Source organism: Nannobrachium achirus (genome assembly GCF_963921795.1).
Source record: "Nannobrachium achirus genome assembly, chromosome: 5".
In the NCBI taxonomy this organism is placed as follows: Eukaryota; Metazoa; Chordata; class Actinopteri; order Myctophiformes; family Myctophidae; genus Nannobrachium; species Nannobrachium achirus.
Window position 1 is genome coordinate 57479021 of NC_137814.1, and position 27131 is coordinate 57506151.

Genomic DNA, 27131 nt, shown 5'->3' on the forward strand with positions numbered 1-27131 from the left:
GTCAAAATAAAAGAGAAACAATCAAGAGAATGAAGCTACAGTGCATACAACATGATTTAAAAAAGAACTCAGTAAGAGGCATCGGCAAGCAGGAAGGTCTTTAGCTTTGATTTATGTATAAGAACTGAGAGCTGCAGCAGACCAGTCGTTTTAGGGAGTTTGTTCCCAGATATGTGGTGGATAAAAATTCTACTTTAAAGCTATACTATGGAAGTTGCTCAACTACTGGTCAGTAGCAGTATTGCTTTTTTCGTCCGTTTTTCGCCTGGGGTCGCCGCGGACCACTACTACTTCCACAGCTACTTCCTGAAAAGACGGCAAGACGCGCTGTGATTGGCCGGTAGTGTATGATCCGCGCTGTGATTGGCCGGTAATGTATGATCTGGAGACAACGTATACGGAAGGATGCAGATGACGTAATTTTGCCGCAAAATCCGGTCCCCGGCCAGGATCATAGAAAACATATTTACAGAAGGCTTTAGGGGCTGAAATTCACGAAGTGGGTATTCTAAAACTTTAGCGATTTAATAGTTAGGACAATTTTAAGATTTGTTTTATTGGAAAAGTTACATAGAATAGCTTCAATTCTGCCACCCATGGTGCTCAGGGTGGCACGGTGTTAAAGTATCTGCCCACCACCACGGACTGAGGTTGTAGGTTCTAATCCAACCGTGGTGCATCCGGCTTTGTCGGGCATCAGCGCCATAGAGGTATAATACCAGTAGGACTCCCTAATCGGGAGATAAGCCACCGTCAGGTCGCATACACAAACTTTAGAAGGCAATGGTAGCCAATCAGGAGGGGAGATGGGAGATGGGACAGATCCATGTTGATGACATGACTTTAGAGATACTGTGTACCGCTTTGCGTGATTTTAGGGCAAAATCTGTAGGAGCAGTGTCCAAAAATATGTTTTACAAAAATCACCCTGATGGGGGCGCTAAATGGGACAGATCGATGTTGATGACATGACTCTAGCCATATGTGTAGTGTGTTCCCGCTTTGCGTGATTTTAGGGCAAAATCTGTAGGAGCAGTGTCCAAAAATATGTTTTGCAAGAATCGGCTGCACGGTGGCGCTAGAAGAGGGGCATGTGAGAAATGAGGGGTGGAGGTTGTGGTTTGGCAGCAAAGAGGTATAATATAAAATAGAAGGCTATTCTATACACTTCAACAAAAGTTGCTCAGTGGTGTTTGAAGCACCCGGAAGACTGGCTCGGTCACCCGGTTATGCCACATTTGGGCACCCAGTCTGGGTCATAGACAAAAAGGTAGACTCCTCCTCCGGCTTTGGGACGTCTGTATTTTTTTTTCTTTTTTCTTTTACGGAATCCTTCCGCGTGCGGTTGAGAACAATTGTCCTAGATGACTTGAGAGGTCTGGATGGTTCATGATTGTAAACTATTTGGTGCTTTATATTTTGAACATTATTGACACAAAGTCCTTGTAAAAACCTCATTCGTAGTTGGTGTGGTTCATGGAACGTGGAGAATGGTGTACGGTACATATACTGTAGTGTGCATGATGCGTGCATGGACGGGATTCGAGGAGAGGAATCCGATTATTAACAGGGCATGTAGGGTACCAATCACCTTTGGCAGTTTGTTTTGCTGCGTTTTGTCTCGTTTGTTTTCCAGCTTGCGTGCGTGTGTTTTTTTGTCTGTGTATATTTGTGTTTATGAAAGTGTGTGAGTTTATTAACAAGCGTTAATCTGAGCGCATGTGTGCTTGTGCATGACGTGTGTGTGTGTGTGTGTGTGTGTGTGTGTGTGTGTGTGTGTGTGTGTGTGTGTGTGTGTGTGTGTGTGTGTGTGTATGATTGTGAGTGTGTGTGTGCGTGCGTGCGTGCACACGTGTGTGGTATTGTGTATGGTCCCCTGAGCCCCACTAACAGGCTTTAGGTGGAAATGTTCCAAACGCTACTGAGTAAAACAAACACTGTCCGTAAACACTAACCAGCATCTCATTAGCATAAAGCCAAGGTCACAAACTCTCATCTGCCACGGCCTGCGGTGCACACACAGAGCACCAACGCAAGACTAAACTACCTGAGGTGAAGCACCAACGCAAGACTAAACTACCTGAGGTGAAGCACCAACGCAAGACTAAACTACCTGAGGTGAAGCACCAACGCAAGACTAAACTACCTGAGGTGAAGCACCAACGCAAGACTAAACTACCTGAGGTGAAGCACCAACGCAAGACTAAACTACCTGAGGTGAAGCACCAACGCAAGACTAAACTACCTGAGGTGAAGCACCAACGCAAGACTAAACTACCTGAGGTGAAGCACCAACGCAAGACTAAACTACCTGAGGTGAAGCACCAACGCAAGACTAAACTACCTGAGGTGAAGCACCAACGCAAGACTAAACTACCTGAGGTGAAGCACCAACGCAAGACTAAACTACCTGAGGTGAAGCACCAACGCAAGACTAAACTACCTGAGGTGAAGCACCAACGCAAGACTAAACTACCTAGGGTGAATTAACACACAGCGCACCAACGCAAAACAAAACAGCCTGCGGTGCACACACAGCGCACCAATACTAAAACTAAACTACCTGAGGTGAATACACGACACACCAACGCAAAACTAAACATAGCTGCGGTGCGCACACAATGCACCAACGCAAGACAAAACTACCTGAGGTGAACACACTTAGACAAAACACTTATTCACTTGAATGAAGCTTTGGTCGGACTTTACAGGTATTTCTTTTCATAACTATGTTTTGTTTTCAATGGCTAGTTTTTAAAACCATTTTTCCAATTATCATGACATGCGTTCAATAACGGTCCAATTCATTTTAAATGTGTGATTTTGTACCTTGCTGGCCTCACTGGCCTCCTTCAAAACTGCCCTGAAAACTCACCTTTCAGGAGGCCAGAGGCAGAGGTAGTTATCACTTCTGAAGAGAGTAGTGCACACACATCCCAGGCCCAGGTGCTAGACAAGCAGAATCATGAAGAAGGACATAGAGTCTGCACACTGGTTAAGCTCCATAAGTTTATTGCTGACCAGCAATAAACTTATGGAGCTTAAAGGGATATTCCACTTTCAACAGGGAGCAGTGGAAGGGCCTCTCTCCACATACAAACCAATTGTAACTTCAAACTTCATTTTAACCATGATAGATTCATTAAAAACACACATTATTTTTTCTGGTGACTCATTTTACCTTCCTAATACGTGAGCAGGCCGTGTTTTTTCAATAACTTTTTCATTTATTTTTAATAATTATTTGGAAAAATGGAAAAAATGAAATACAAAAAAATAATTATTAAAAATAAATGAAAAATGTTATCGAAAAAACACGGCCTGCTCACATATTAGGAGGGTAGTATGAGTCACCAGAAAAAATAACATGTGTTTTTAATGAATCTATCATGGTTAAAATGAAGTTTGAAGTTACAATGGGTGTGTGTGGGGAGAGGACCTGGGCCTGGAGGGCCTGGTAACATTTACATCAAATATCTAAATATTCAATCAAGCTAATTAAAAACTGTTCAGGGTGTTCATAAAAGCCTGATTAGACGATAAAATTACCAAAAGTTTTTTTGAAAGTGAAATACCCCTTTAACCAGTGTGCAGACTCTATGTCCTTCTTCAGTTATCACTTCTCCCATATCACTTCTCTATGGCAGTGATATGCAGAGAGTTTACTCACTATGGGGCTGGCGTTGATGTAGTCAGAGTTTCCTTGGCTGCTCTCCACCTTCAGTCTGATTCTGGAGTGATCATCTGCAACGCAAACACATCCACTCCATCAGTCAACTTGTCGCATGCACGCACGCACGCACGCACGCACGCACACACACACACACACACACACACACACACACACACACACACACACACACACACACACACACACACACACACACACACACACACACACACACACACACACACACACACACACACACACACTAGGGCATTCACCAAATATTCGAATATCAAAGTCACTATTCGACGTTGTTCACCGAAGTCGAATATTCGCTTTTTTTTTCAATGCCCCTGGTGGATGAATTTGTTAATGCTCTATACCAGGGGTTCTCAAACCTTTTTAGGCTGTGCCACCGAAAATAAACATATTTGAACTGGGGACCCCCACCCTGACAAGCACTTGGAATTGTAGGTATTACATTTAATGTGACTAAATATTGTGAAAATAGCAGATCTACATGCTCACAACGCCTCGCAACGCATGGCATGTAGATCGACTATTTTCACAATGGTCGCCTTGCTTACTTAATATTTGACAGTTTGGACAGTCCTGTCAAATATTCGACTATTTGAATTCTTTGAGGTCGAATAATTAGAATACTAAAAATCACTTTTCGTGAATGCCCTAACACACACACACACTCACGCACGCACGCACGCACGCACGCACGCACGCACGCACGCACAGACAGACAGACGGGCAAAAACCTTGTATCTCCAAGTTTCAGATTTGTACTTTTTTTTGTTGTTGTAAAGTAAAGCCCTGCTTCATCATACAGCACTGTCGCACACAACTAGTGAAAACAGCAGATCCGCAAGCACGCAATGCATGCTTGTGGATCTGCTATTTTCACTAGTTTAGACCATTTTTTAAATGATAAATACAAAAGACATACAGGGTTTCCACCCCGACAGTGAGGATATATACGTACACGCCACCACGGCGGCCGTTCTGTTCTTCTTGGCGTTGCCGTCACGCAGGCCGGCGGTGCAGGCGTTGGGCTCAGCCTGGTAGGCACACAGAGCCTCCCACTCCTTCTCCAGGCGGTCCTTGTTCTTCAGGTGGTCCTCCATGTAGGCCTGCAGGAGACAACAACACAACCAGGAGGACTGAGAACATGTAGGCCTGTAGGAGACAACAACACAACCAGGAGGACTGAGCACATGTAGGCCTGTAGGAGACAACAACACAACCAGGAGGACTGAGAACATGTAGGCCTGCCTGCAACAAGGGCGGAGTCATTGGGAGGAGGGGGGGTGGGCAGATTTTGAAGGCTCATTTTAGGGGTGGATTTTGAAGGTTCATACCATCCAATAGAACAGGGTTCCCCAATAGGCGGCCCGCGGGCCATTTGCGGCCCGCGGGGGGCTACTGTCTGGCCCACACCAACGCCAGTATTAATGGTGGTATAAGGGCAGCAACAACACTAGTATATTGTCGTTGTCGGGTGGAAATCTCGTATCTCCAAATTTGCACGCTCTTTCCCAAATCATACAAGGCCGTCGCACAAAAGTAGTGAAAACAGCAGATCTACAAGCACACAACGCCTCGCGGTGCGAGGCGTTGTGTGCTTGTAGATCGGCTGTTTTCACTACTTTAAATAATTTTTAAAATGATAAATGCAAAACGAACGGTTTTGGACATACAAGATTTTCACCCGACAACGACGATATTTGAACTGTCGCTGGAGTAGCGGGAACTCCGCTGTCGCCCCCTGCAATTTTGTGGCCCTCAGCTTGGTTGGTACCCTAGACATAATTCGGCCCATGGAGAAAACTAATTGGGGAACCCTGCAATAGAATCATGGCAGTAATGTCACGTGCACGCTCCAGGTAGGGAGCGCTCCGTTGTGTTCACTTGGACCGCGCGGAGGTGCCAAAAGTCGGGGGGACGAAGATTTACTATTCTGTCCCCCTGGTTTACTACTTCTAATGGCGCAGTGTCGGCTCATGCGACCTTCGCAACGCTCGACACAGCGACTCACTCGGCTCTGTCTCGCGTGGCTCCAGGTCGCCTGAGACGGCGTGCCTCCGTCATGGTCAATAGAAAACGAGCGCTCCTTTACAAGAACCTAACTGTACAAGGGGTGGTTTTAAGATTCTTGAAAATCCTCCTCCCCTTGAACAGACCGCCTCCAAGAAACTGCCTCCTGGGTTTCTGTGGTCTGCATTCAGACACAATGAGACAAAGGCAAAGTCGCTTATCGTCACTGTCGGGCAAGAAACCTTGTATGTCCAAGTTTCAAATTTGTATTTTTATTAAGTAAGTAAAGTAAAGCCCTGCTTTATTAGCCTATAGTAAACTGACTCCTCCCATCTTCTTCGAATCTAAGGAGGGTTGGTTTACGAGGACACTGCTTTATCATACACGGCTGTCGAACGAAACTAGTGAAAAAAGCAGATCTACAAGCACACACGGTAGCCTACTCAAGCTAGATTGTCTACTTTCGAAGCGAACGTATTTGATGTGGAGCGGAAACAGGAAAGTCACTCGTACAGAGCCCTGGGGGACCCCCACTCCACAACGTATGGGCTTTAAGTTTAATGACACGCCCGAAATAGGGCTCTCAGGGTGAAAGAGACACTCCTTTTAGAGGTCAGCTAATAGGCCTGGTTAGGAATAGCTCTCTCTAAATGACAACCAATTTAAAGGCAGACCATTACCTCCTCGTGCCGTATTCATAATTAATTAAGTCCGTGACTTTGATCAAGCGGCGCTAATGAGCTCGTCAGACGGTAAGAAGTGCGAGGAGCTAACGGTAGCGCTGTTGCCAGAGCCACGCCTAACAGCTTAGGTACCGTTCAGTGTTCATGGGGTGCAGGGACGTGCAGAGAATGTTAGAGAGGCAGGGGCTGACATTTCTAAAAGGGCCTTTTGGTGAAAATATTGAAAATAGCAGACTTGGAGTTTGGCTATTTTCAGTACTTGATACCACACTAAACTAAGCATAAAAAAGGCAACACTGGACGTGGCATATACATGGATTTCTACACAGAGAGGGCAATTCTTTCAAAATAAGATGATGCATTCAAGTTCAGGACAGTTTGCACAAGGCAATTCTCTTGAATGCTGCCTTCAGTGAGTCCTTAAATGACTTTTTTTTCCTATTGATTACTCACTGATTACTCACACCATGGAGACTTAATTTCAATAATATTTTTTTGTAATTGTCGCATTCCTAAGACAAAAATGCCCATTGATTCTGGATGGGGTCTATTAGAGTGAAGAGAGGTGTTAACTCCAAAGACACATACAAAACAGAAAAAGTACAACACTATGGCACCTACTCATTACTCAAGTAATTGTACTATTTTATTGAACACCACTGTATTTCACACTGCCATGCTGATGTGTGATTGTTCTGTTTCTTTCTCTCCATCTCTTTTCATCTTTGTACGAGGAATAAATTCACCCACTTTTCTGTCTTTTCTTTTACACCTGTAAACCTGTGATGGATGTGACAACAGAAGTTTAGTTGAGTTGAATCAAGGGCAGCTTTTTAGCCACTCGCCTATACAAATTTCGACTCCAGGTCTCCGTACTCGCTCGGAAAAGCGGTAGCCTGGATTCACCCGCAAGTTCCTCCGTTTGTATCAGTCTGGACTTATAAGCCCATAGGGAGCGAGTATGAGAAATCAGAAAAAGACCGGGCCAATCAGTGACTGCGTTTCACTGTTCAGTTGAAACGCAGTCACTGATAGGTTACTACAGGGCCGCTGCTAGGGTAGAGCGAATGGTGCGGTCGACGTCGGACGCTCAAATTCGCCCCGGTTCATTTTTTTACGCCGTCCGACGCTGTCTTTTTGGTGGAGCTCTACCCTAAATGAACTGGTGAGTGTGGCCACATAAAAAAAAAGAAAAAAAAAACATTTTAACTCTTTCTGTACACTTTTTCGGAAAAAAATCTTCCTCCTAGTATAATCATTATCATCATGTTTTAGAGGGATAAAACATCATGGCACTGCCACTACTTTACTTTACACCTGCCGCTCCTTATGGGCCAAAGACCAGACCGTGGAGGAACGCGTGCATGGGTGAATCCACGTTATCAGTCTGGCTAATTAATGCCATGCAGGCTAGCAAAACAAAAAAAGAGGACTTTAAGGAACAGAACGGTTAAATTGGGATTCTGGAGGTTGTTAAAATGGCTGCCGTGAGTTGATTTATGGCGTGGGTTACAAATGGAGGAGATGTAATTGGGAAGTGGATTATAAAAAGAGAAAGGGACTAATGTGCTCCCGCTGAAGAGGTTTGCTGTTAAAAATGGAAAGCGCTTCACAGGACGATGTCTGCTTATCTAATGTGTGACCAGAAGACCACCAGGGTTTTAAAAATAAACCACGCGTACGGTACACACATGCACGCACGGCGTACACACAAATACTGTACGCATGCACTCGCATACACGCACGCACACACGCACGCACGCACGCACGCACAAACTCTGCATTTACCCAGTATAATAATCCGTTTTGAATTCGATTTGTAACTCATAGAGTGTACGAATGTGTCTATTGGATTCCATGTGTATATTCTATGAGTAAAGTGTGTGTGCGTGTGTTAGTGTGTTAGTGTGTGCGTGTGTGCGTGTGTGTGTGCGTGCACAATCAGGCTTCTATGTAGTTACACAAATAGAAGCAGAGGGAAACGCGCACACGTGCACGCGGGCAGCGTGCACATCGTCACTGTCGGGCCTGCACAGAAACCTCGTAAGTTTCAAATTTGTACGTTTTTCGTACACTAAAGCCCTACTTCATTATACAAAAGTGTCGCACAAAAGTAGTGAAAATAGATCTGCTGTTTTCACTAGTTTAGATCGCTTTTTAAAATAATAAAAAAATGACATACAAGGTTTCCACCCGACAACGACGATATTGTACACACGATCACGCACAAACTCACACACCAGCATCTGAAACGGCTCTCCTCTCCTTTCATCTCTCTCCATCTCTCCTCTCCTCTATCTCTCCCTTCATCTCTCCCTCACATTCTCATCCCTTCTTCCCTCGAACTCTCTGTCCTGTCCTGATCTGCTCTCTCTCTCTCTCTCTCCTTCTCCCTCTCTCTCCCTCTCGCTCTCTCCCACTCTCTCCCTCCCCCCCTATCTCTCTCTCTCTCTCTCTCTCTCTCTCTCTCTCTCTCTCTCTCTCTCTCTCTCTCTCTCTCTCTCTCTCTCTCTCTCTCTCTCTCTCTGGTTAATACCAGGGTAATAGGGTTTTTGGGAGGCGGCGTAAAGGGATTATTGCAATCCAATCAGAAGCTGCTGAGATCGCCATGTGTCGCCCAAACACCGTCTAATCCCCTTTACTAAGGGGGGGGGGGGGGGGGGGGGGGGGGGTGACAGGAGCATGCAGCTGCCCCAAGGTGTTGCCTTAAATCACTCCTATAACGCAATAAGACTGCATCATCAGCGCAGGGCCGCCATGGTTGCCTCTCACGTGTACAGCCGCTGTACGAGAGGTCCTGATGATGATGAGGTGAGAGACACAGAGAGAGAGAGAGAGAGAGAGATAGAGAGTGTGTGTAGGCCTGTCACGATTATTACATTGTCTAATCGCAATTATTTGACAATCTCAATCTTCATAATCGTTTACTTGTAGAAACATTTTCAAACATTTTCAAAAATAGTGGAAACCGCCGATCGACAAGCTCACAACGCTTGTCGATCGCTTGTCGATCGGCGGTTTCCACTATCAATGTTCTTTTTTTAAGTATAATAATGAATTGCATTTTTATAGCACTTTTCCAAGTGCTCAAAGCGTTTTACAAAGGTTCATTCATTCAGACATTGGGAGGTGAAGCGGCGAACAGTCAACGCCAGCGTCCTCACTCCCCACATTCACACGCCAATGGTGGCAAGCTGACACCGACCGACTCATTGGAGGCAATGTGTAAAGTTGTCAACTATGTCCTTCATTTCTTTGTATATTTAGGTTATGTGTCATATCTACCATGTGCAACTTCAAAACCTAAAAGCCAATCAGAAATGTAATTGTCAACGACGAAAAACACAATTAAATCTTTAATCAAAATTATTTGAGTGACAATTAATCGTTGTGTAAAATGTCATAATTGTGACAGCCCTAAGTGTGTGTCTGTGTGCGCGTGCGCGCGCGCGTGCGCGTGCGTGTGTGTGTGTGTGTGTGTGTGTGTGTATGCCTGTGTGCGTATGCGTGTGCTGGTTACTTAATGCCACGTTGAGCCGGAGAGCACCATAAGCATCCTTTAAAACTATAAGCAGACTATTTTATAAGCTGAGAAACGAGTCCATCGAGGAGACAAGCACTGTGATGTGGGCACCGGTGTGTGTGTGTGTGTGTGTGTGTGTGTGTGTGTGTGTGTGTGTGTGGAGAGGAGAGCGCTAACAAAGCTGAGAGGAGAGGAGAGGAGGTTACATGAGGATATATAGGAGGTGATACTAGGATAGGAGGTGATATGAGGTATGAATACTAAAATATAGACATTAAGAACAGTACACACATCTGTAGGACAAGCGACTTAACAACACAACACAGAGATAGTGAGCTCTCCACAACCAAGTGTCAGTCTAGCCTGGGGATTATTGGTGTCAAACATAATCCATTCAGCAACGCATCGCAATTCCTCCGTGCTCGATTCTGCATCAAGTGACGTCATTGATAATCAATAATCAAAGCCTATATACTAGTAAGACGCCTCTGAGCGACAAGCCACAGGGATGTGCACATCAGGGATCTCCATATAAGGGCATAACAGGAATTTGTTCCCCTGGCATCACAGGGATCTCTCTAATGACATCAGGGAACTACATGTAGGGCATAAAAGGGATTCTGTTAGTGTGACATCACAGTGAGGCCAGAGCGTGATGTCAGAGCGGCAAACCCATTCTGGTAGAGTGGTTCCCCTGACATCACAGTGACATCAGAGCATGATGTCAGAGCAGCAAACCCATAGACCGTAAAACTTTGTACACGTCTACACGGACGGACGGACACGGACAAGCTGTGACGTTTCTCATAGTAAACTGCGACCTTCGGTCGCAATAATTATAATATATTGAATGTGAGAAAGGATGACATTTGCAAAGGTGTTGTTATGTAAAGGCTATTCAGATTCTTCTAATTCTTTCCATCACATTTTTGTAACCCATTTTACACCCGGTGTCAATTGTCTAATGTAATCCACTACACTCCCTCTGCCAACCTGGGGAGAGCAACAAACTGACCTCATGCTTCCTTCAGTGCATGAGGAGTCCAAGTTGCTTCTTTACACCTGACAGGGGGGAGTTTCCCCGGTTGGACGTTGCGCGTGGAAGGAACACGTTATTCCAACCAGTTCCTTTCCCCTCCATCAGGCGCCCCGGCTGGCCAGGGGGAGGCAGTATAGAGACCAGGATTACTGCATGTTTTGTGTGAGGGTACCTACCCTAGGAGACACAGGGAGAACATGCAAATGTAGCCGGTCTGGGCCTACATTTTAGCAGACCCTTGCTACTGCTCTGCGTTGTGTTATACGTTTGATGATGAAGAGACTGTGTTCCACGTTAGCCGAAACTGTGGCATGATTTATTTCTCTCCTCACAAGACAGGTTAGAAGTGAGGAGGGAGAGAAAACACACGCAGGTAGATGACGCTAGACAGGAAGTGAGGACTTCAAAATAAAAGAAAACTCCCAAAACGGTCTATTGAGCAAACTATTTACAGAATAAGAGTGACAATAAATAATAAAGGAAAAATACAGTAAAACGTGAGGGATTCTTGGTGGAATGCATAAATACTGTATATCTTATATACCTGCTACATTCACCCCTCCTGAATTACACCAAAATCCTGAACAGCCTGCTGGACATAACACGTACTGTAGCTGTGGACAACTAACACTGTGTCAACAGGTTTACATGAATATCTAATATTCACCTTCAGCTATACCACAACTAACACTGTGTCAAAACTGGCACGGGTTCACATGAATATCTAATATCCACATTCAGCTATAAGCTACCTGGTTAACAGGTTAAGAGAAAACAAAAGGGTGATCAAACCTTAGTCCCTCCTAGTAATACTTGGTGCCGTGTACACCAAGCTACCCGGCCTACTTGTCCCAAACCATTCTTTTTTTGAGCACATACAGTAGGGTACACCATGTACACCTGACACATTGCAAAAATTATAAATACAAAAGAAACAATATCTCAATAAAACAAAAACAGAAGAAATGATACAACCCCTCTAGAACAGAACAGGGTACAAGAGACTATAATCTCTTAACTGCATGAGGTCGAACCCCCCATGCTGAACGGCTACTGAGCCATTAGAGAATGCTGGTGACCTAACATCACCTGGACTCGCAACTGGAGAGTCAAACAGCTGTGCCCCCCTCCCCAACCCAGGAACTGGAGAGCTAATCAGCTGCGGCCCCCTCCCAGAGCCAGAATCATCAATATGAACAGTTTTCTCCTTTACTTTGGAACCCATCTTCCTTTCTTGTTCTGACGTCGGACAACCTCCGGTGACCAAGCTGGTGTTGATCCACGATGTCATCCGGGTCACGGCACCAATGTAGCCGGTCTGGGCCTACATTTTAGCAGACCCTTGCTACTGCTCTGCGTTGTGTTATACGTTTGATGATGAAGAGACTGTGTTCCACGTTAGCCGAAACTGTGGCATGATTTATTTCTCTCCTCACAAGACAGGTTAGAAGTGAGGAGGGAGAGAAAACACACGCAGGTAGATGACGCTAGACAGGAAGTGAGGACTTCAAAATAAAAGAAAACTCCCAAAACGGTCTATTGAGCAAACTATTTACAGAATAAGAGTGACAATAAATAATAAAGGAAAAATACAGTAAAACGTGAGGGATTCTTGGTGGAATGCATAAATACTGTATATCTTATATACCTGCTACACAAACGCCACACAGAAAGGCCCTTTTGACAACCCCACCTAGGGGTTGGCTTTTCCAATGAAAAGAAGTGTCAAAAAGTGACACTTTTTTTCAGTAACAAAAGAGAAGAATTAGCAAAGCTAAACAGTGAAAAGAACCTCTGGAAAACAAGTATTTCCAAAAGAAATGCAGGCACATTTGTAACATGAATGGATGATGGAATGTGCTATGTTCCAATCGTTACCTGGTGAATCACAGGTTCACAGGCGTAAAAAAATAAATAAATAAATAAAATAAGTGGGTGAATGTATTCCTCGTACATGCTGCTCCATCATTGCAGTTGCAAGAAACGTGAAAAGTGATATTGAATGGTGCAGGGTAGTGCCAATGCACACCTCTACAGGGGATATGTTCATCTAAGCCCAATTAGTATTTAAACAAAGCCATGTTTGAACAAACCACTTAAATCATGGGTCTTCAACAGGTGGTCCGGGACCCCTAGGGGGTCCTCAGAGTACTGGGGTTCCTCCAAATCTTTGAGTGATTGAGTGAAACTTTTTTTATATTATTATATTATATTATATTTTTATATTAACCACTTGAACCCTGGCTTCCATATTCTGAGAACTTTAGCCAACAAATAGCAGATCTACAAGCTCACAACGCCTCGCGCTGCGAGGCGTTGTGAGCTTGTAGATCTTTGGTGTAGAGGGGGAAAAGAGCAGACTAAGTACAGAGTGAGCACAATCATCAGTGTATTTTGGGTTCTGTTTTCAGATATTTAACCACTTGAACCGTCGATAATAAACTTGACCTTTTACTCTGTACTTAGTCTGCTCTTTTTCCCCTCTACACCAAACCTCTTTGCCGAAAATAGCCGATCTACAAGCTTGTTGAGAGCTTGTAGATCTGCTGTTTTTTGATGTTCTCAGAATATGGACACTATATGGTTCAAGTGGGTTTAAATTGAAAAGGAGAAAAAAAAATTCTACCACACAAAGATTTGGAGGACCCCCTTTAGTAACTCTGAGGACCCCCTAGGGGCCCCGGACCCCCTGTTGAAGACCCCTGATCTAGAAAACGAAACACAATTAAACATGGGGGAAGGAGAGAAAGACGAGAGGGGGTGAAATGAGGAGAGGATGTTACGTGAGGAGAGGAGGGGATATGAGGAGAGGAGAGCACAGGAGTTCACAGAGAAGAGAGTAGTTGAGAGGGGAGGGGAGGAGAGGAGAGGAGTTTATATGAGGCGAGGAGAGGAGAGGAGAGGACAAAGTATAGGAGAGTATTCAGCTAAAAGCAAGAGTAAAGAAATAGGTCTTGAGCTGTGCTTTAAAGCTATCCACAGAGGCTGCCTGTCTTAGGTGTAGTGGGAGTTTATTCCCGGTTGTCGGTCCGTAGAAGCAGAAAGCTGCTTCACCATACGTTTTATATGTCACATTAGGCACGTCAAGCAGGTCTGCATTAGAAGACCTGAAGGGGCGATTTGGAAATGTATCTATGCAGGCAGTCATGGAGGTACGAAGGTGCCAGACCATTTAGAGCGTTATAAACAAGTAAAATTATTTTAAAATCAATCCTAAAAACAACCGTGAGCCAGTGTAGCGACGCTAAGACTGGAGTAATATGTTCTCTTATCTTAGTTTTAGTTCAAACTCTGGCTGCCGCATTTTGAACAAGTTGCAATCTGTCAGTGGTTATCTTTGGCAGACCAGAGAGAAGTGTGTTGTAGTAATCAAGCCGAGAGAAAACAAAAGTGTGGATCAGCGTTTTTGCATCGTCCAACGACAGAGAGGTGAGGTGAGGCTCCCGGTTTCTGCCTGCACAGAGTACAAAACACTGATGCTGGCCTTCAAAGCAGCCAAAGGTACGGCTCCTCCATACCTCCAAAACATGATCCACCCCTATAACCCCACCCGTTCGCTCAGATCAGACAACACAGGGATGTTGACAGAACCCTAGCTAAAAACCCCAGGACAAAAGTCCACTTAGAACAGCAGACTCACTCCTTAGCTTACGCCATGGCCTGAAGACTCAGACTCACCTCTTCAGACTCCACCTTAGCCCATAGCACTTGCCTACCCTCAATAACATGACAGTTAGAGATTATTTCTTTAGTTTTTATATATTTTTTTCTTTAAAAAAAAAATCTGAATAGGTGCTTAGTCTATCTATGTCCTTTTTCTTCGATTACTATTTCTATGCATTTCATGTATTGATGTTGATGTATTGATGTATATTACCTTGCTTATTGTAAATCGCTCTGGATTAAAAGCGTCAGCTAAATGCCTAAATTGTAAATTGTAGGTGGCAGTGGCTCAGGGGTAGAGAAACCGTCATTAGAACACAGAGGGTTCCAGAGGGATTCCCAGTTCGATCCTGGGCTCCCCCAGAGTTAGTGTCGAAGAGTCCTTGAGCAAGACTCTGAACCCTAGTTGCTCCCGATGAGCAGGTTGGTGCCTTGCATGGTGTATGAATGTGTATGAATGTGTGTGTGAATGGGTGAATGTGATGTGCAATCTCTGTAAAGAGCCTTGGATAAAGGCACTATTTAAATTTACCATTTGCCATTTAGGTGAGGTGAGGTTACAAGTTTTTGTCCTACTGAGTTCTATGACTGTTGGGGTATTTATATAAAACAGAGGGTTGCCATCCTGCATTTTGTGCAGGATGGCTGAAGGGTTGGAGGCATGCACTGTCAGTGTCACCCAGCAGGAAGGTCACAGCTCTGACCCTAGCTGTCCCCATCCACCCTCCATCACACTGACCTCCACAGACGCCCCAAAAAGCACCGGCATGTCACTCTGCATCAGCTCTGAGAGGTAAATAACTGAACCTAGATCAGTGTTTGTCCTACACGTCTTAACATCCAGTGTTTGTCCTACACGTCTTAACATCCAGTGTTTGTCCTACACGTCTTAACATCCAGTGTTTGTCCTACACGTCTTAGTCCTACACGTCTTAACATCCAGTGTTTGTCCTACACGTCTTAACATCCAGGTCATGGAGCGTAAAGACCCATTTAATGCGACTGAAGGTCGTAGTTTACCATGAGAAATGTCACCGCTGGTCCGCGTGTAGGCGTGTACACATTTTTACGGTTAGTAAGGGGATTTTATAAGATATTTGACCAATCTGCGAAGAGTTGCGTCCCGATAGGAAGCCATGTCGCAATCCCTGCTAGACAATTTCACTTGCCAACCCCTCTAGCCTACCCAGCTAGCCAACCCAACTAGCTTCTAGCCTATCAAGCTAGCCAAAACTGCTTGCCAACCCTGCTAGCCAAACAATCCAGGCTAAATTAAAGCTGTCTAAATTAAAGCTGTCCAAACCCGCCTGCCAACCCTGCTAGCGTCGCAGTGAGCAGACCCCGCTAGCCAACCTCGCTCGCCAACCCAGCAAGCCTAGACAGCTAGGAGACGTTGACTTGCCAACCCCGCTAGAGCCTTAATTCACAGTCTACCGAGCTATAACCCACTAGTCTACCCAGCTATTAGCCAACCCCGGGAAAGTAGTCTACGACGGCACAAAGAGCTAAAGGGCATTCTGAAAACAAAAGCAAAATCCATATCCCAGTAGTAGAGTTCATGTGAGCAGGGGTTGCTCGCCGTATAATCTATAACACTTATTCTTGGCCAGAAAACAAAAGACGAGATAATGTGCTTTATATATAGAGCCTGGTAATCCTCTTAAAACACTGAGAGAGAGAGAGAGAGAGAGAGAGAGAGAGAGAGTGGAGAGGGGAGAGGGGAGGGAGAAAGTAATACATTAACACAGATAAGACGATGAAAGACATTTCTCTTCAAATTAAAAGCGGTGGGGGATGCCTGATGACGCGGGATTTGTCTGGGCTTTACGCTAGGCAATTAATTGTTTTTTCGTAACGGGGTGGGCTGCTGTAAGCCTGTGAGCAATCATGTCTGCGTGTGTGTCTGTCTATCTGTGTGTGTGTGTGTGTGTGTGTGTGTGTGTGTGTGTGTGTGTGTGTGTGTGTGTATGTGTGCATCTCTGACACCCACGATATTATTAATCGCCTGGCTGACGGTTCCCTCGCGGAGCGGCGAAGCCCCCTCGCCGAGCGCGAGATGAAATATTTGCTTTTCGGGCGGCGGGGTGTGTGATCGCTGTGTGCGTGTGTGTGTGTGTGTGGGTGTGTGTGTGTGTGTGTGTGTGTCTCGGAAAGCCAGACGAAATTAAAGTACAACTCAGGTCTGGGTCTCTGTCTCTTCCATTCATGTCTGATGTCGTCCCAATGCGTTTTCTGAACGGGCGCGTATAGCTTCATTCCAACGTTTGATAGTCCGACGTCCCATTAGTCCGACGCTGGTGAATGCTAACCTGGTGAATGTTAACCTGCCAACGCTGGTGAATGCTAACTTGGTGAATGCTACTATGCCTAAACCTAACCCTAACCTCAGTAAAACTATGCCTAAACCTAACCCTAAAACCTATAACCCTGACCCTAACCCTAGTCGGACTAATGGGACGTAAAAGTAAAAAGTAACCTGACTCCGCCAGATGGTGGCAGCATTGCGTATGCAAGCTGCACTTACATCTGGGATCGTTCACCGTAAAGTCCCTGTCTGGACCAATCATTGGCAGCTACGGGCGGGCTCTTTTACCTCTATGGGCGGGCTCTGAGCGGCTCTGAGCCAATAGAGTCTGACTGCAGAACACAGAATCCCAGGAGGCGGATTCTGGGTGTAACGTCATGCAGACAGGCCAATATGAGTGGTTGGAGTTGACACTCCCAGACTGTGATAGACAGACTGCCCCATCCAAATAAAGTTGAGAAAATGGCCCGCCTCCGACATCGGTTTTGACTGAGCGGTCCCAGATGGATGTGCAGCTCGCATACACAATGCTGCCACCATCTGGCGGAGTCAGGTTATTCAGCCTCTGAATCGTCGCCCGAAGCATCAGCAGCTGCACCCCTGCTGGGAGGGGCCTGTCCGTTGCCAGGGGAGGGGCCTGTTGCCAGGGGCGGGCCTTTGCTGAGGCGAGCGGCGTGCTATTTGCAACTTCACACTGACACCGCACAACAACAACAAGAAAAACGTTGAATAATCCTCAGCCTCTTATGTGTGAAGTTTTACGTGCAAAAACTGCAAATATATCAAGAGGAAGAAGGCTGACGACATCGCCGGGGGAAAGACAAAACAAAACAAAACAAAACACAGGGACACGAACAAACAAACAAACTCGGCATCGCTCAAAAAGTTTGGTGGTTTCGGAGGAAATTGTGGACAAAATCTCATCCAACAAAATATTCTACGTTTTGTTGGTCCGTGGCTTAAATGCAGAATAGATAATGGACCTTGATATGAAGAGGGTTGTAAACCACTTCTCTGCAATTATTTACATCCTACTCACAAACATCTATTCATCCTCTCTCTACTTTCCTCTCTCTCTCTCTCTCTCCCCGGTGTAAACCTCAGGGGTAATTAGCAGTGTTGTGCCTATTGAACACATCAAATAAGCACCGCCAACCTCTCTCCGCTGAAAGCACAGAGAGAGAGAGAGAGAGAGAGAGAGAGAGAGAGAGAGAGAGAGAGAGAGAGAGAGAGAGAGAGAGAGAGAGAGAGAGAGAGAGAGAGAGAGGAGGGGAGGGGGGTGGATGCTGAGTGGGTGGTGGAGAGCAGTGGTGGAAAAGGTAGGGGAGAGTGGGGTAAACTGAGACACTGGGTAAACTGAGACACCCCCTGTATCTAGGCAATTTTTGTCATTTGTGGTCATGTGACCATTATATTTCCAAGCCCCTTGAATTTCCCCCTTGCCATGAAGGAGAGGACCTGATAGTGCTGTGGACAAAAATGTTTTTTTTGCAAGTAAAAGTAAATTTTCTTGCTTTCAACATAATCAGCTGTGTTGTTGTGTTACGTTTTATATAAAATAACTTTACCTAGACTTTACATAGACTCACCCACACACAGTAAAGTCTGCAAAGAATACTAGGCGAACGTTCTGCCGGCCGTATAGTGTAAATGAGGACGTAGGTGAGGCCTGCCTACCCGAGTATTGTTATGCAAGGCAGTAGGGGATTGAAGTGTTGACCGAGCCGTCTTGACGACCTGATATTTTAGCCAAGCAGTCGCTCAGAAATCCACACTTGAGACTTGTTATGCAAAGCAGCCAGGGTAGTGGGGGATTGAAGAAGTGTTGACCGCACCGTCACACATCTTGACGACGTGCGTGCGTGCGCGCATGTGCGTGCATGTGGGGAGCGTGTGCGTGCAGCTTGATAAGTCTGGGCTCGCCGAGCCCAACCGAGCCCCCACTGACAATAGGCGATCGAAAGGCTCACAACACGTGTTTGTGAGTCCAAGTCCAATGACTTATATTTTTTACGTTTGCTTAAAAAACATTTCAAGAAAGAGACCTTCTTCTCGTGCCAACTGGTTGCGGTTGACTTTGACAGCGACATAACAGTAATTAGGAAGACACACAGCCAGCAATCTGCGATATAGACACATACTGTAGATGCTAGGTTGATATAGACACATACTGTAGATGCTAGGTTGATATAGACACATACTGTAGATGCTAGGTTGATATAGACACATACTGTAGATGCTAGGTTGATATAGACACATACTGTAGATGCTAGGTTGATATAGACACATACTAACTGTATAGGATGCTAGGTTGATATAGACACATACTGTTTAGGATGCTACGTTGATGACACATACTGTATAGGATGCTAGGTTGATATAGACACATAGGATGCTATTGATATAGACACATACTGTATAGGATGCTAGGTTGAAAGTAAACCTTTCAGGAGGAGCAGGGAGAAAAAAGATGACAGCATGATCGCGGGAGGAGGACGTGGGTGTAATGAGATGTATGGAAACACAGAGAGAGAGAGAGAGAGAGAGAGAGAGAGAGAGAGAGAGAGAGAGAGAGAGAGAGAGAGAGAGAGAGAGAGAGAGAGAGAGAGAGTTGGAGATGAAGAAGAGAGATGTAAGGATTGGGGGAGATGATGGGAGACGCAGAACAGAACTGTCGGGCAGAACCCTCGTATCTCCAAGTTTCAGATTAATACTTTTTTTCTCAAAGTAAAGCTCTGCTTCATCATACAAGGCCGTCCCACAAAGGTAGTGAAAACAGCAGATCTACAAGCACACAACGCCTCGCGGCGTGAGGCGTTGTGTGCTTGTAGATCGGCCGTTTTCACTGGTTTAAATCGTTTTTCGAATGATAAATGCAAAAAGAACGGTTTTGGACATACAAGGTTTCCACCCGACAACGACGAAGTGTGTGTGTGTGTGTGTGTGTGTGTGTGTGTGTGTGTGTGTGTGTGTGTGTGTGTGTGTGTGTGTGTGTGTGTGTGGGCGCGAGAGATAGACAGATGAGAGAGAACGAGAGGGTGGGGGTGGGTGGGGGCAGTTAAAGCAAAAGATAGTAGGCGGAAACAGAGAGAGGAAGATCAAAAACGTGACGGGATCACAAGGTGACAAGATGTTTCCAGAAAAAAAGGAGAGAGAGAGACAGAGAGAAAGAGGGAGAGAGAGAGAGAGAGAGAGAGAGAGAGAGAGAGAGAGAGAGAGAGAGAGAGAGAGAGAGAGAAAGAGGGGGGTTCCCTTAAAGCAGGGGTCTTCAACGTCTTCAGGCCAAGGACCCCTTAGTTGAGAGAGAGAGAGAGATGAAGCAGGGACCCCCACAACCTTTTCATAGATCCTTGAGCGCCAGGAATTGTTTTGGGTTAAAACTGTTACCGGTTTGGTAGTTCTGGCCAAAGGGTAGTCCGTCTTAAGACTACAAAATGACGTGGGCTCTTTTCTCTCCCAGTGCAGCGCAGTAAATATTATTTACTTCTCTTTTCCTGAGAATGTCCTGCAAATGCACTTTGTCTCTTTCCCTGTTTTGCCTTTCTAATTTTTATGGAGAATGGAGTGTATATCTTTGCAGAAACACACGATGCCGCTTCTTCTGCCTGTTGCCGGTTTAGGCCAGGCCTAGACCGAATCCAGGGGGGCAGGCGTCAGGATTTAAAATGAATCAAACACGGAACTGAAAGTTCCTATGATTGGCCGCTAGTTGCGCTGTTCTGGCACCAGAAGCAACATGTTCTCCATAGCTTTCCATTCATTTCCCCCAAACTTTTCCATTTGACTTTCTTACCTTAATAAACATTGTCATAAGTACTTTATGGCTCCTGTCACTAGTTTAAAGCCTCGTTTCAATCACCATGATATGCGTTTTGTGAAAATATGGTCCAATTTATGTTATATTTGATGTTAAAGCAGGGTATGCTGTAGTGTGCTTTATTTGGCAAGCTCAACACCACATTCTCCCAAGTATCCCATGCATCCCCTGGTTGCATGTGACCGTTGGCAGCCAATAGCATTCGAGATGGTACCATTTCTAGCAATGAACGTTGATTTCTACAATGATGGCGACATCCGTACCACTGACAAAAAAGCGCCATTTTCGCAGCATAGAAACCAATGGCTTAACACCTCCATATTCTTTTACAGTCTATGTCCGGATCACACAGCACGTTTAAAATCGAATACCAGGCTTTCCTATTCGGTGGAAAGACGGGTGACGCGAGGTTTACTCACCAGTATCATGTGGCCCGTGGAGATGTCCATGTTGGAGTGGGTGGGCTCCTCGCTGTACCAGGAGGAGGTGGAGCTCCGTGCCGAGGGGCTGAGGGCGGCGGGACCCCCGCCCACTCCCCCTCCACCGTCGCTGAACTGCGACGACACGCTGCTGATGCGGGAGGAGAGGGCCTCCGAGGAGCGCTCCACCGCCGCCGCCGCCGCTGCCGCCGCCGCCGCTGCCGCCGCCGAGGAGGAGGCGGAGGAGGAGGGGGGCTTGACCGCCATGCGCTGACGACACAACTCCTACAGAGAGAGAGAGAGAGAGAGAGACCACCATTAACTCTTTACTTGCCAGAAGCCAAAATGGCTCCAACTTAGCTGTGCCCAGATTTGGTTTTTCTTTACTGTGAAATGAAAAAAAAAAAAAAAAAAAAAAAAAAAAAAAAAAAAAAATATATATATATATAATGTTTTTTTTTTTTTTTTTTTTAGCTGAATGAATCAAAAAAAGTGTCCATCCACTAGAATGAACACACATTTTCTCAATCAGCCAAACGAGGGAGCCAACACACAAACAGAGAAAAGCATCTCTCTGATCTCAGGTCATTTTGACATCTTTCTTTTTTTTATTCCATTTTTCAAAAGACGTCAAAAGACGTCATTGGCACAAGAAAAAGACGCATTGAAGGAGTTTTAATAGTTGTTCTCAAACAATTCCATGTCAAGCAGGGACGTGCTGGCCATTGGGAAAAGCGGGACAACTCCCGAACGGCCGGGTCATTCCCGGGCCGGTCCAGACCGGCCATTAGGAAAAAATTAAAATAAAATGTCGGCCTTTGTTCCATTTTGGGGGCTGGGCGGCCAACAAAGTAAATCGTCACTGTCGGGCAGAAACCTCATATCTCCAAGTTTCAAATTTGTAAATTTTTTCGCAAAGCAAAACCCTGCTTCATCATACAAGGCCGTCGCACAAAAGTAGTGAAAACAGCAGATCTACAAGCACACAACGCCTGGCGGTGCGAGGCGTTGTGTGCTTGTAGATCGGCTGTTTTCACTAGTTTAAATCATTTTTAAAATGATAAATACAAAACAAACGGTTTTGGCAGTGGCGAAATTAGACCTTATTCCCCATGGGTTTTCAGATCAGGGGGGCCCTGATCAAAGGGGCCCGGGGGGGGGGGGGGGGTCACGCACGCACGCGCGCGAAGCGGTTTTTCGCGGATTTGATCGCGTTTTATTCGGGTTTCCGCGGTTTATTTCTTTGCAAGCTGTATACCATTTGAAAGCTAAGATTCTTGTGATTCTGAATCCGCAAACCATTTGATTTTAGCACCAAAACTCACGCCGCAAACAACGCAGAAGTCCGACATAAACAATAAAGCCACTTAGCCACAACAGTGTACATTAGCCAGCAGGCAGCATAGCATTAGCATCCATTCCATCATCATTACTCTAACTCTAATATAATATAGCCACGAGTCACGACTCACCAAGTGTTGAGTTAGGATGAGAGGAGCAGAGGACGATGTTTAATATAGCCTACATGGTCTTCAAGGTCTTGTCTTGGTGTTATTCCTTTATGCCTGTAGTGTGTTGTTCATTTCACCATGAGTCCATAATACGCACGGAAGACAGAGAGGTAAAGGGACTTCCTATGAAAGCCATTTCCTCTCTGCACAGAAGCGCATTTCAAAACAAAAGCCTTTATTTTATTTTTTTCATATACAATCGATCATTCAACATGTTTATTTTGAAATTGTCCTGGAAATATAAGTAGCCATAGCCCCTACTACGCGTTTGTGTTGATGATAGCCAGCTTGCAGCGCAGGGGAGGAAAAAAAAAAAAAAAAGCACCCCGGCCGGCCAAAAAGGTGGGGGGGATGAGATCACGGTTTTATCAAAGTGGAGGTGTCGCGTCGTACTCACAATGAATGGTGGTGACGCGCTGAATAACTGTGGTGAATAGCCAAATGAAAAACCTGCTAGTCTACACTTTACCCCGGATGTTTATGATTGGCGCCGTGCTGGCGCTTCCTCAAGTCAATAATGCTAAAATAAAAGCATTTGTACTGTTGTGAGGGGGCCCACCGCCCACAGATTAGGAAAGTAGGGCCCTGGGACCCCTAATATATTGAAAATGACAAAATACATATAATATCCTAGTATGAATTTATGTAGATATGGGCCCATTCTTTTATTTAGGCCTATTAAAAACAATTCTTATTTTCGACACTAGGGGGGGCCCTTGGGTTATTAAAACCCAAAAACCCGTCCAATCTACGCTTGTGGGTTTTGGACATACAAGGTTTCCACCCGACAACGACGAAATATAACTCATGTAATTGGCCCACTGGCTTGTCACTTTGTCACAAATCTTTGAGTAGCAGCAGCACTATAGAGAGAGATCTCTCTTTATAGCGCGCAATGAGGGCCTCTCCAACTCTTTTTCCCGGGCTGAATCAGGGGCCCAGCATGTCCCTGATGTGAAGGACCCTCCAAATATTTTTCACCCTCCAATATCGCTGACCTCTCTGTATTCTTTGCGGAACACACAAACTCACTTTGTTTTTATTCGGGTGAAAACAACCCATCTTTCACCATTGGATTGCATTACAGAGCATACACGTTGTGACAATTAACGTGTCGTTTTTTTGTTGTTTGTTTTCGTCACTGCGCAACAAACGGTGAAGTATTAGCCCTATTCACGGCCCGCCCACTCAGCAAATTTCTCAGCAACTTCCTGGTGCTGACGTCAGTTTAGAAGGGGAAACTAACAGAAATAGCTGGACTTAAAGCCAACAAATCATTATTTCGAACGGTAAAGTAAATTATAATGATTTGTGCCTTATACTATCTTGTGTTCTTGATCATGCTAGCCGTATTTTATACTTTACTATTCGGAAATTGTTCGGAAAGGGTTTTACCCTTCAAAACGTGACTTCAGCACCAGGGGGATGCTGAGTGGGCGGGCCGTGAATAGGGCTATGCGGTGTAGGTAGTTGCAACAGCCAAGGATATAGGCAAAATGAAAACGACACCGCCAAATATTCTAAACTTTCCGTGAATCTGCCAATAATCATACCATGTACAAGCATCTCATTATCCGTCTGAATCACCTCTCTCCTCCCTCAAATGTACCGAGGTCACTTGAGTAGTACTTGATTAAAAGTATATATCAATTAAAATATGCACACTGTACAGTACCAATCATAAAAGTACTCATTATGCAGAATGACCCATTTCACATTCATATTGGATTGTAATGAGTGCTGCATTAATGTGTTCATCACTTTAATATCGCGGCCAGTAAAGGTGGGGCTTATTTTAATTACTTTATGTGCTGCTGGTTAGATTAACCATCGTCATTTATCACTTAATGTATGTTTTATATGCATAATCTAAATCTGCAAAGGGACTATAGTAACTAAAGCTGTCAAATCATTCTAGTGAATTAAAAAAGGTACAATGTTTTCCCCCTTGCATTGAAACAGAAGTAGAAAGCATTGACTAATGGAAATAATCAAGCAAAGAAAAAGTATTGGGAAAAGTTCACTCAGTTTAATAAGAGTTTGATTTGGTAACACTTTACTTGATCCCCTCATAAGTAATGCTTAAGTATACATTAGTTAAGCATTAGTTAAGCTTTACTTAAAGGGGCACTCCACCACGTTTCAACCTATCTTCATATAATAGGTCCTCACTAATGTTCATGATAAAATATCACAATTTATTTCTACTCAGTTTGGGTCTCATAGGAGAGCTGTGGGTGGGTCAAATCCTTCCTACCGGTGACATCATCAATGGGAAATGCAAGCTAATAGAAACTGCAGGCTTTCTATTCCTGAAAAAGTTGCAATGTTAAAGTAGAAGCCATTGTTCTCGTGATAATATATATATATTTTTTTCAAAAATATTATTATAATTTTTTTGTCAAACGATGATGTCACCGGTAGGAAGGATTTGACAGCTCTCCTATGAGACACAGACTGAATAGAAAAAAATTGTGCTATTTTATTATGAACATTAGTGAGGACCTATTATATGAAGACAGGTTGAAAAGTGGTGAACTACTCCTTTAAGCATCAATTCATGATGAATTACAAGGAATTCATCATTACTTACTGCTTTAAAGGGCCAGTTCACCTCTGGGACAACCAGATCTTATTTTATTGTTGTTTGGGACACGATCAACACAATCCTGAGTTATTTTTTGTGTTCAATCTGTGTTTTGAGATATTTTAGTATTTCAGCATGAATGATGATGCATTTTGCATCATATGAGTCATCATGCTGCATCATATGATGCAAAATGCATCATCATTCATGCTGAAATACTAAAATATCTCAAACCACAGATTGAACACAAAAAATAACTCAGCTCAGGATTGTGTTGATCGTGTCCCAAACAACAATAAAATAAGATCTGGTTGCCCCAGAGGTGAACTGGCCCTTTAAGTAACAGTATTAGTTAAAGGACAACTTTGGTTTTTTACAACAAGGGTTCATATTTTAGATTGTAATTAGAGAAAAGAAAAGGTGAGCGTTAAAATGTTTTCATTTGCTTCGTTCTATTGTTTTATTGCGTTTACCATGCTAAAATGTGGGGCATGCGTACACATGGGGGCATGCGTACAAGTGGCTAAATATGTATTTTTAGACACAATAAGCCAGCAGTTTCTTTATTGCTATTCACAGTAACACTTCTAGCCCCCATAAGTCACATCCAACCATGAAAGGTTGCGTTGTATCTTGGGAATGGGCTTATTCTGTTTAAAAAGACATATTTAGCCACTTGTACGCATGCCCCCAACCACTGAAATAAGAATCTCTAAAACAATAGAAAGAAGTAAATGAAATAATTTTAACACTAATCTTTTATATTCTTTAATTACAATCTAAAATATGAACCCTTGTTGTAAAAAACTAAAGTTGTCCTTTAAGCATGTTACTTAATATATGAATTCATATGAGCCCACACTAATTTTTTCGTTCAGTTTTATGCCCGGGACAAGTGCTCATAGGCGGGAAGGATTACAGAGGAGACTCTGTAATCCACCGCTCCTGGTGGTCCCCGGAGTGGTCACGCCAACTGGTGGTGGACTCCTGCCACTGCAGCGCGCGTAAAAGGCCCTATAGCTCTCGGGAGAGCCGGGGCCGGCACTGCGGGGACAGCCGTGGGCAGAGCGCCACCTAGTGGCGGACCCCCGTCACTGCAACCCACTTAAAAGGGTTGGGACCGTGTACCACATGAAACTGAATGCAAACCTCTAATAATAATAATTACCTATATTATCCCAAGGGGGAAATTCAGTTTCAGCTTAGCCCAGCTGAGTGCTGCCCACAAGGGGCGCGGGGGAGGGGAGAAGTCAGGGGTTAGGTAGTCTGGAACTACACCTCCCGAACGGCCAGTAATGGAAACGGGCATTGCCGTTCAAGAAAATATATTTTAAAATGACATTTCTGCTAAGCAGCAAGCTAAACATGTTTAGATGCTTTATATTTATATAATGATAAATGTGCACGATGTGAGACGGAAACGGAAGTGAGGAGGAGTCTTCACTTCCACTTTAAATGGTTACTCATCATTCTTCTTACGTTATTCCAGACTGTATGACGGCATTTCCAAATCGTGGAGTCAACAGTCTGGCCACGCCAGACTAGGGTTATAGGTGTCTTGCTCATGGAATCGTACCTGGGACCTCTGGGACCTCCGTAGTCCTAGGTATGGACACTACCCATTCAGCTATGGCCGCCCCTCTAATAAAGTATTCAATCAATCAATCAATCAATCAACAATGATAAGTTGAACAAGGGTGTAGTGGTCCTTGCATGTATGCTCATGTCGTTGGCAGAAAACAGCTGTAATCTACAGGCTCACAACACGCCGCATCCGACAAAATCGCACAACAAATCATAAATCAGTCTTTTAATCTACCACCTGGCATCTCTCTGCGCTCAAGGACACTGACTGTATCTGGGCTGGTCAT

General features: G+C 44.6%; 1 protein-coding gene across 1 annotated transcript in view; it reads right to left on the reverse strand.

Moving 5' to 3' along the window:
• Positions 1 to 27131, reverse strand: part of LOC308285211 (receptor-type tyrosine-protein phosphatase N2-like) — a gene marked incomplete at both ends in the record, with an annotated part of 322852 nt that overhangs the window by 34699 nt on the left and 261022 nt on the right. The window contains 3 exons of the mRNA XM_080725929.1: positions 3671 to 3744; positions 4662 to 4809; positions 21163 to 21447. Of these exons, the coding sequence (XP_080582055.1) occupies positions 3671 to 3744; positions 4662 to 4809; positions 21163 to 21447 (507 nt within the window). The remainder of the gene's footprint in view (positions 1 to 3670; positions 3745 to 4661; positions 4810 to 21162; positions 21448 to 27131) is intronic.